The 10963-nt window shown below is 53.3% G+C and overlaps 1 protein-coding gene across 2 annotated transcripts in view; it reads left to right on the top strand.

Moving 5' to 3' along the window:
• The first annotated feature begins 2020 nt into the window (after nt 1-2020).
• The window catches only part of Bcl7a (BAF chromatin remodeling complex subunit BCL7A), a 26602-nt gene continuing 17659 nt past the window's right edge, over nt 2021-10963 (top strand). The window contains exons 1-2 of one of the 2 annotated variants that reach the window (XM_021186918.2): nt 2021-2285; nt 9132-9213. In XM_021186918.2, coding sequence (XP_021042577.1) covers nt 2194-2285; nt 9132-9213 — 174 coding nt within the window. In that variant the 5' untranslated portion in view covers nt 2021-2193. Of the gene's footprint in view, nt 2286-9131; nt 9214-9356; nt 9782-10963 lie in introns of those variants that run through there. The other variant, XM_029533804.1, reaches the window with a different exon arrangement.

Here is a 10963-nt window from a genome sequence, read left to right on the forward strand (position 1 = left end):
AAATCCACCTGCCTCTGCCTCCCGAGTGCTGGGATTAAAGGTGTGTGCCACCATGCCCAGCTACATCTTTCTATTTAGCATGCTTTCACGCATGTTTGAGGTATTGGTATTGCTTTTATTATCATGGATGAATAATACCACTGCTTGAAAAGACATCCACTCATCAATTGGTGTTTGGATTTTTTTAGTATTTTTACATTTCATTTAATGAGTGTGTGTGTGTGCGTGGCACACTCACACACTCGCATGTGCGTGTGGTATGTAAACATGTGTCCATCAGAGGACAACTTTAATGGGTTCTCTTTTCCACAGCGTGGGCTCTGAGAATTGAACTCTGGTCTTCAGGCTTGGCAGCAAACACATTTACTAAGACATCTTGCAGACCAGATATGCGGATTTATATGTGTGTGTGTGTGTGTGTGTGTGTGTGTGTGTATTCTGTGTGGGAATTGTGTTATAGCACTTGCCTAGCAAGCTCAAGTTTTGCACTAAACAAAAATCAATTCCCTGGGGCCCAAGCACATATCTGATGATCAGATACAGAGGGTCAAAAGTAGGAGGCTCCTGATTTATGGCGCATTTTCCAATTCATCACAGAACGGTTCTTTGACATATTTGTAGGATTTGTTGTTTTGTTTCCAGACAGGGTTTCTTTTTGTAGCCCTGGCTGTCCTAGAACTCACTACTATGTAGACCAGTCTGGCTTTGAGTCTCGAATACATAGAAATCGGCCTGCTGCTGCCTCCCAAGTGCTGGGATTAAAGGTGAGCACCACCACTGCCTGGTGCAAATGTTTTTTTGTTGTTGTTGTTGTTTGTTTGGTTGGTTGGTTGGTTTTGAGACAGGGTTTCACTATGTAGTCCTGGAACTACCTACATAAACCAGGTTGGTCTTGAACTCTCAGAACTCTACCTGCTTCTGCCTGGAGTTAAAGGAGTGGGCTACGAAGTCTGACTGTTGTTCTTATTTTAATTTTTTTCTGCTTTAAGGCTGTGCGTTTAAAGTGGTTAAAAGAAGCCTGGGGGAAAATTCCCCAGATTCTCACACCCATTTCCCCAAGAACCATGGCAGTCACAGATGAAGGTCAGGGCTGCAACCTTGAATTACTCCTTGACTCAGTTTGCCCATCTGTGAAATGACTATGTTGCGCTAGTTCCTCTCCAGGTAGCAGCAGCTCGCTCACTTTAGGTCATCTCTTTTCCCAGCATCCACCTGGACAAGCATTCACTCTGGTCCAGTCTGTTTAGCCGCAACTGCACACCCACCTGTCCCTATTCTGGTAGATTCTGTCACCCAGCTCTGTCCTAGGGTGGGGAGACAACCTTTCAAAAGTCCTTCTGTGTAGGGCCAGTCCAGTTTACCGGCTGCTCTGGGTCAATACACTGCACTTCCACCAGGAGCCGTTTAAGATTAAATTGTCATTTTCGGTCAAACCCCAGGGAGGTTGATCCGTGACTGGGGCAACTTATCTCTAAGGGAAAGAAAGCCCAGAGACAATGTCAATTGCCACCGGGTTCGGGCACCTTTCCTACGACTCTTAGTTTAAGCATGGGGAGGCGACGTTCTAGCTCGCACATTTCAACAGAGCAGCTGACCAGAGCCCGGCGCCTCAACTCTTTCTAAGATCACCTCGCGTCCCGAATCGCCGCCTCCTCCAACTCTTGAGAACTCAAAACGCCCGACAAGAAACTTGCACGATCGCGCCCGCGGCCACCAACCCGAGCCAGAGCACCCACGGCCTGCAGTCTGCCATCCCCAGGGTGTGTGTCTTGGGGAGGGGGAGGGGAGGGTCCCCCCCATCGCACCTGCGGCCTCTGGGTGAGTCCGGGCGCGGGCCCGTCCCGCGTGCTGGGAGGTCGGGGTCACCCGGGATGGTTTTCCCAGGGCGAGATCCCCCGAGGCTCCCCGGGGAGGGCGGCGGCACCCGGAGGCCGCACTGCTGGCGGCCGCGCCGCTCCCCCTCGCTCTGTGCAGCTGCCGCCCCGGCGCTTGCGCACTGGGCCCCGGGCGCGCGGCGGCACCAGGCTTTGTGTGTGCGCGTATGTGTGTGAGTGTGTGTCTGTGCGCGAGTGAGAGAGCGGGCGAGTGTGGCGAGCAGGACCCGGCGGGCGCGCTCCCCCAGCCTCCCTCTGTCCTCTCTCTCTCTCTCTCTCTCTCTCCTCTCCCCTCTCTCTCTCCCTCCCCGCCAGAACCATGTCGGGCAGGTCGGTTCGAGCCGAGACCAGGAGCCGGGCCAAAGATGATATCAAGAGGGTCATGGCGGCTATCGAGAAAGTGCGCAAATGGTAAGCCGAGGCGCCTGCTCGCTCCCTCGCTCGCCCCGGCTCGCTGCACCGCGTCGCGGCCGCCAGCAAGCCGGGACCAAGCGCGCTGAGCGGCGGGGCGCAGCGGCCCCCGGGGCCCGGAGTTGGCGAGGACGCGCGGCCGGGGTCACCTGCGCCCGGCGGGGGCTGCGTCCGCTGCCCAGGTGTGCTTGGCACCGGTCGCCCACCTGGCGCGGCGGCGGCGGCGGCGGCGGCGACGGCGACAGCGGCGACGGCTGGAGCCCGGAGCCCGGAGCTCGGGAGAGGGGGGTTCGCAGCCGGCCCCAGAAGCCATTTCGTTTTTTTTTTTTTTTTTTTTGTGCAAGTCACATGAAAGCGGCTTCCCGCGCGCCGGGGCCGTGATGCCGGCGGCGGCGGCGGGCAGAGCGCGAGCTCCATTGTGCAGCGCGGAGCGGGCCGCCGTCTCCTCCCGGGGCGGCGCGGCGCCGGTGTCTCCCCCCCCTCCCAACACACACACACACACACACACACACACACACACACACACACACACACACACACACACACACACACATCCTACGCCCCGACCCGCCCGCAGCTCCCCGCCTCCTAGGCCTCGGCGCCCTCGAGTCTGCGGAGTTTGCAGAGCGCGAGCTGTTTAAATTTAGCGCTTTGGGCAGCCTGGAGCGAGGGCTCCGGGCGAGGAAGGAAGATGGGGGCGAGCGCTAGGAAGGCGGTGGCGCGGCCGGGGCGCGGGGCACCCACGGCTCCCACGCGCTCCGCGCGGCACCCGGAGCTCGGGAGAGCGCGATGTTTGCAGCCAGAAACCAAGTCCTGGGCCGTGTCTTGCCTCCTCCTAGCTGGAGCTGGTGTTTGTTTTGCGGAGAGAACCAGCGACCGTTGTTTTTGTTCTCTGCACTGGGGGGGTGGGGGAGAGGAGACCGCGAGATTCGGTGTGGGCCGTGCGTGTTTTTCATGCTCGAATTAGATCGTGCCCGGCGTGGCCTCGTTATAATTAGTAGGATGGAACATTTCACGGCCCTCGTCGGGATCTGATTCCGAGGCGGTCCCAGAGGCCAGGCCTGAGGCGCCAGTAGTCCACCACCAGGTTGGGTCAGACTTGTTGAAAACTCCCTGATTTTAACTTTATTACGGTTTTTTTTTTTTCCCACGGCTTCATCTGGGTCCAAGAAGGAGAGGAACAGCTGCGAGGGTGTCCCCAAGTGTCAGCGGCCGCTGGCTGGACCAGTCCTTTATAGGAACTGGCCAGGCCCCAATGCAGGCTGTTAATTTTTTTTTGGGGGGGGGGTCATTTCTTGAGTAACGCCTCTGTTGTTGTTGTCTTTTTTTTTTTTTTTTTAAACACTACTGGGGAGCCTGTCTCCGGTTTGATCGTGTCACAAGTTAGCTGTCCTTTCAGAGTGAAACCCAACAAAAAAGGCAAGGAGAAAAATCAATAAAGTCCACGTGCTCCCGGGCCTCCTATGGAAAGGGCTGTCTGCGGGATGGCCGGATGCCCGCCGTGGGCTGGGTTTGGCTCCTATGGGACAAAGAATTTTCACAACCGTGAGAAGGGGAGGCTTTCCAAAGTTGAGATCCAAGTCCTGGGTGCCCGGGGGAGCTCCCCCGCTGAGCAGGGCGACCAGTGCCCAACTGCAGCCATTTAAAAATGGCAGAAACAGCTGCAGACCAAAACACAGGAAAACCAGCACAGTGGCCCCTCTCCTGTGGGACTCTCAAGGGAAGGCTGGGGTGGCACCCCTCCCCGGCTTCAGTCCCGGTGCAAAGAAAGAGCTGATAGCAGGGCGAGAGTCCCTTCTGTCTGTCACCCGCCTGGAGGGTAGAAAGGGGCTGGTGTAAGCTCCCTTTCTGGTCCTGGAGCCGTGACAGCTGCCGCTGGGTCTGCCAGCTGCTCTGCAGGGCGGGCAGATGGAGGGTTGGGGCTTTCCACCCTGCTGGCCCCAGAGCAGCAGGCCTGGAGGCTTCGTGTCTTCCATGCTAGGGGGTTCACAGTCTGCCAAACCTAGGAGTGCGGTGGGGGATGTGGCCGCCTTCTTCCCTATGTTCTTTTGGGGGAAATAAGTACATCATGACCTCTAAAGACTTGAGGCCTTGTGGGACATCCTGCATGAGTTTTTACTTCACTTCCTAGCAGTGACCTTGGGCAAAATATGAAACTCAGTTCCTTGAACCTGTCAACTAGGGGATTCGGGGCCCCCTCCCCTTCCAGAGCTGTTGAGGACTGGCTAGTCCGGTAGAGTCGCTGGAGTACACGGTGGCCCTTATGTAAGGTGGACTTTGTAGAAATTTTGATTTGCTTCCCTCCCCATCTTAAACAGAAACGGAGGGGTCTTCCTTGAGTCACCGAATCTGGTCTTGCCCTGTCTGCAATCAACCCCTGAAGGCTTTGGGGGTTGTTTATTAACTGTGGCCACCAACCATGCATTTCACCACTGGCTAAGACATGGGGCTGCCAGAAATGAAAACACAGAACATCCAGGGAAATTTGAATTTCAGATAAATAACAAAGTGATTTTTAAAAAATAAACCTTTCTCCCCGGGTGTAGTGGTTCATGCCTATAACCTTAACACTTGTAGAGGCAGAAGACCCAGGAGTTCAAGGATACCCTCGGCTACATACTGAGTTCAAGGATAGCCTGGTCTACATTCAAGCTTGTCTCAAAACAAAACAAAAAACAAAAATAAATGCACAGGGCTCTGGGTTTTGTCCTTAGCTTGTGCACACACATACATGCACACATCCCTACACCCCTTTATGTAAGTAGTATATCCCATGAAATATTTGAGACACAGACCAAAAAAAGTTATCCATTTATCTGAATCATTCAAAATCGGTGAGGAACTCTGTATTTTATGGAGAGGAGAGCTGAGGTGTCTGGCATTCCATCCATCCTGACAGCCCAGGGAGGTGTCTTTTTTATACCCGATTGGCCAGCCCTACCCTTCTTCTGCAGGGCAGAAGAAGCCAGCGTGAGTTGCGCACGGCCCCACCCACAGCCAGCAGCTTCCACTCTTCTCCCTTCTGCCTGGTGTGTCCCAGCAGAGCAGGTTGGTGGGGGTGTGAGGTAGCCATAAGATGGCTGAGGGAGAACAAAATGGCAGGTCCCTTTCTGGGCCTGGCTTGGGGGGCCCAGTAGGAGTGAAAAAGACAAAGGGAGGTCAGAGCTTCACGGTAGACACCGGTCTAGGACCTGTCCGCTCTTGGTCTGAGAAGTCCTTTAGCAACTTGACATAAGCACAGAATGGATAGTTTGGGGGTGGGGCTTTCCCACCCACCCAGAGAAGTGCCCTCTGAGGTGGACCCAGACCTGATTAGGATGAGGACCGGTCTCCCAAGGTGACAGTGACCAGCCCTTAGTGAATATACAAAGGGATTTAGAGCTCTTTAGAGTCAGCCAGTTCCAGCCCCCCAGGACTCATCAGATCTAGACCCAGTAGAGTGGTAGAGCACTGGAAAATCACCTTGGCCTTGAGAATCTGAGATGGACTCTGTAGTTTACGTAAGAACCCAAGCTGGGCAAGCACTTTGGAGCTATATTCTTACATCTGGGACTCCATGTCATCCTTTTATCTCAGGAATACAAGGCAGAGAAAGTACAGAAGCCAAGCTGGTTGCTGTGGAGGCAAGAGGACTCAGGCTCTGTGCGGAGTCCTTCTGTGGCTAGGTCGAGGTGCGACTTGGTGGTCAAAGCGAATGCCTCCAGGTGGCGCAAGGTGGGGGCTGTGAGGGAGCCAGTGTTTGTCATCTGGAGCAAGCTGTGGCTCCCAGGGGGTCTGTGGGCTGCAGATCATGTTTTGAGAGTAGCCAAAAATCTGAATCTTTTTTTTTAAAAAGATTTATTTATTTATTACATATAAGTACACTGTAGCTGTCTTCAGACGCCCCAGAAGAGGGCATCAGATCTCATTATGGGTGGTTGTGAGCCACCATGTGGTTGCTGGGATTTGAACTCTGGACCTTCGGAAGAGCAGTCAGTGCTCTTACTCACTGAGCCATCTCACCAGCCCCCAAACATCTGAATCTTTATGGTTTTCACTCTCTCCTCTCTCTTTCTTCTACTTTGGCAATTGAGTCAACTTTTTTTTTTTTTTTTTTTTTTTTTTTTTTTTTTTTTTTTTTTTGAGACAGGGTTTCTCTGTGTAGCCTTGGCTGTCCTGGAACTCACTCTGTAGACCAGGCTGGCCTCGAACTCAGAGATCTGCCTGCCTCTGCCTCCCAAGTGCCGGAATTAAAGGCGTGCGTAACCACGGCCCGGCTTGAATCCACTTTTTAAAAGTACCACGAGGAAGAAAAAAAAAAAAAAGAAGAAAAAAAGAAACAGAAAAAAGAAAAAAAAAGAAAAAACAAACAAACAAACAAAAAAAGTACCACGAGGGTAAACAAGACGTGCCTGTTGGCCCCTCGCTGGCTGCCCTTGCTGTAAGATGATGGGAGCTGTCTAGTCCCCTCACCCATGGAAGCTGCCAGCTGTGTGTGGTCCCCCATAGTGGACTGCAGCACTTGGCGGAGATCTGGGCTGCTGCCCTGAGCCAGGGCCTTTGTGAGAGCCACATCCCAGATCAGAGGTCAATCCCAAGGTCAGGTTCTACTTCAGTGTTTGAAGGCTCTATTACCCTTTTTTTTTTTTGTTTGTTTGTTTTTTGTTTTTGTTTTTTTTTTTGGTTTATTTTGTGTGTGTGTGCACGTATGAGGAGGGAGCACACTCACAGGTGTTGTGATGATGCAGGTGTGGAGATCAGAAGACAACTTGTGACCATGTCAGTTCTGAGCATCTAACTCAGGTCATCCAGTCCCTTTACCCACCGCCTACTGAGCCATCTCACTAGACCCTATTATTACTATTATTATTATTATTATTAATCTCATTGTGTAGTTTAGAGCTACACCTGGGACCTAGAATTAACAATCCTGCCCAAGTCTCCAAGGGTACAGGAATCTCTCAGGATCTTGGGGTACTAGTAATGATGTACCATGACCAGCTCTCAAGGTCAAGTTCATAACTCTTGCCTCTGCCCCCAAACCCGCCCCCCATCAGTGTCCACACCTAGTAATAGTGCTTTGTACTCCAGTGAGGAGGTCATTGGCTGGGGAAGAAGGAGCCAGTGTGTATGTGGTAGCCCCTAATGCCTGATAACTTCAGACATGCCCAAAGCTCTGGCATGCTTTCCAACCTGAACTGTGGCCTTTATGTTACAAGTTAATTACTTAAAATAATAATAACACAGATTTTTTTACTTGGTTGATTTAACTGGGCTCAGACCAAGGAAGCTAGTCAGGACCTTGTTGGTACAGATTGAGTGACTTTTGGCTGTTTAGGGTTGTATAGCTCGGCCTCTAGGACACAGGGACCATCGGGATTGTGTCTCTACCTGTCACCGAGGTTCCTGGCAATAGCTTTGTCCTTCCAGGTACCTTCCTTCCAAGTGGAGAGAAACTTGGGCCTGTGACTTGTGCGCTCGCTCGGTCTGCCTCCCGGAGGCAGGAGAGGATGGAAGAGAGACAGACATCTGTCTTCTCCACTTCTAGCTTCCCCTGCTAACAGGAGCACGGGCGGGGCCTTTGGGCGGGGCCTTTGGAAAGCAGGCCAGGCTGCCACTGAGGGTTTGGATTCTTTCTCACTGTGGGGTTCTGAGGCTACCTCTTCAGGTCTCACTTCCTTGATCTGTCCGGTGGAGAAGGTGACGCCTGCTGCCACAGACGGCCGTGTAAAACATGAGAGTAGGTGGGCCTGGTGCTTGGCACGTGGCACATGGAACTACACACGGTCGGTCTCCTTTAACGGCGCGAGCCAGGGTGTCGATGATGACAGGATCGTGGAGACCTGAATGGCAGTTTGTGGGTGGGAAGTGTATGGTTTGGTTATGGTTGTCTTTGAGTGTGCTTACCGTTGCTTCGCCCCCACCCCCAAAGGCTCAGTGGCGACATGGCAGAGACTGTAATGTATCACAGTATAAATGAGGGGAAGATCATAGGTTAAATTTGGCTGGAGAAGCCAAGGTCCTCATAACTCGAGTCCCAGGTAGCAATGGGATTGTTGTACTGAATTGAGATTACAGCCCCGCCTCCCCAGCTCTGGCTCCCCGAATCAGCTGGGTTACTTGCTAAACTCAGTAAGGTTTGAGGCTGCTTCCCTTAGATGGCCAAGCTGGAACCTAGACTGTTGGGGTTCAAACCCCAGCCCTACCCCTGTGTATTCACCCCTAAATATCTAGAGCGAGAAACGGTGCCATCCAACTGAAGTTGGTGGCCATAGTAATAGTCTAGAAAATGGCCGTGGCTTGGGGAGGTCCTAATTATTACCCTCAATGAAACCGTTCACCCCCTTTCCTTCTCACGGCTTGGATTTTTCTCCCCCTCATCTGCAAGCCTGTCTCTCTCAACTGGGCACTTGGCTTCTGTTCTGTGGGAGTTTAGAATCCAGGGCGTTCATGAGACCAGGGGTCCATGTAGAGCCTTGACTGAAGGACAGGTAACAAGGAATTGTCCCCACAAGACCAGGCTCAGCCTACTTCTCAACACCCAGCCCACCTCACTCCCACCCGCACCCCCATACCCCTGAACTGCTCTGAAGGGGAGCTGCCAGGAGGGTCGGGTGCTTGCTTGCTTTCCGGATCCTGGGAGGGTAGGGAGCACAAAGCTTATGTGGGCCAAGTGACTTTCCCAGGGGCCTCAGTCCACAAGGACAGAGCTGGGATTCCAGCCATATCTGCATGATCAAAGCTTGTTGTCTTAGCCCCAGGACTATGCAGTCATTACTTTGTAGCTGTGACCTCTGTCACCGTCTCCCCTTAAGCAGAGTCCCGTACAAAGCCCCCTGGTTATGTGCTCTTCCTCATTCCCTGCAGGGAGAAGAAATGGGTGACCGTTGGCGATACATCCCTACGGATCTACAAGTGGGTCCCTGTGACGGAGCCAAAGGTCGATGATGTGAGTATGTAGGGCGGTTGGGTCCTCATTTCCTACCCTGGGTAGCCCTCCCCACTACAGGGAGAAGGGCTCTGTGGCCGACCACTGGCCTGGGGTCCTAAGGCCAAATGGCTCAGAAAGCACAGAGCCCAGCAGAGGCCTAGAAAGGCCACTGGGCCTCTGTCCTCATCCCCTCCTCGATAATTCTTCCCCAGAACCTGGCCCTCCGTGATAGGAATGTCCCTGGAAAGTTATCCTCCATTTTAAGAGCCTCACAGTTGGCCAGTGGAGACACAAAGCGGCTTACTCTCCTTAGAACCCTGCGTACTATGGCGTGGGCACAGGCAGCATTGTGCCCAGTGATACCAAGCCTCCGCCTTCCCTATGGCCCTGTTCCTGAGCCACCATCCATCTGCCAGGCCCTGTGCCCGTGCTTCATAGAATCCTTTACCTACTCCTATCCTTTAAAATCTCTTTACTAGGGGAAGACAAGGTCCCTGAGAGGTACAGCCAGTCCCCCCGCACAGTCATGCGACTGGAACTCAGAAGTCTTTCTGCTTTTGAAAGTTCTCTGTTCCCGGAGAGCCTGGTATGGGGACACCTGCACCACTCCCGAGGGGGGGGAGGGTCTGGGAAGGTTAAGGGAGACAGCTGGGACCAAGCCGACCAGAGTGGCCGGAGTGGGCTGTGGTGACCACGCTGTGTTCTGAAGACGGATGCAGCCAACCCACTTCCCATCTAGAGAGAGGCCTTTGCACTCCCGGGTCCTCTCTCTCCCCACCCCTGCCCAGGTTACCCCAGCTGCTTCTGGGAGCAACGTGGCCATGCTGGTATAGGGCAGCAGCTTTCTCAGTGAAGACAGAGGCTAAGCTTCCCTTCCAAGGGGCTAGCCTCTCTCTGACCCATCTTCAGTGACCAGCCGCCTGAGAGTAGGGACTCTAGGCAGGGCTGAGATAGCATGCTCGCCTTGGGAGGGCTCAGTACTGATGGGACTGACATCCCTTCTCATTTCGACCTGGGTTTCTCAAGCCACCAAGGCCCCTCTTTTACCACAAAGGGACCGGGGCTTGGCCTATCCACGCATAACCGGACAGGACAGCTCAAGTCCTCTGAGGCAGTTGCTGGCTCCGGCCCTTACCTTGGCCTTACACATCATTAGGTGGTGTAGAAATGCCGGCTGCATCTGAGAAGCCGTGGTCCCTGCTGTCAAGGAATTTCTAATCTCATTGGGGGAAGATAATTATAGAATAGCATGAAACAGACATCGGGGAAGTGCCACGTGGAATATGATCAAGGGGGACCGTGTAATCTATGGGCCGTGGGAAGGATGGAGCAGCTCCTGGCTGGGCAGAGAGACAAGCCCCAGCTAACCCATGATGCATCAGCTCACTGTGGGGGGGGCCCTGCCCTCTCCCCTGTGTGGAGGAGCCATGCCTAGCTTGTGTGGTTTCCGTACCCAGAATGGGCACTGTATGGCCTGGAGAATACTTAATAGCACAGTATTCCAGAAAGGTTGAGTTCCTCTCACCTCCAGGAGCCACGGCAGGGGCATGCTATTTAATCCCGATTCCCCTAGGTAGGGCCGAGCATCTGGATACGACGCAGATTCCTGGGCCCCACCCCAGACTTCAGAGACCTTAGAATCTGAAGTTCAGACCAGGAGTCTTCATGGAGTGGTGGAGGGGTTAGCTTTTTAGGGTTTTAGAAAATACTCAATCAGGACCACAGTTGTACCATCTTTTTTTTTTTTTTTTTTTTTTTTTTTTTTTTT

The sequence above is a fragment of the Mus pahari genome, chromosome 23 (genome assembly GCF_900095145.1).
Source record: "Mus pahari chromosome 23, PAHARI_EIJ_v1.1, whole genome shotgun sequence".
Taxonomy (NCBI): Eukaryota; Metazoa; Chordata; class Mammalia; order Rodentia; family Muridae; genus Mus; species Mus pahari.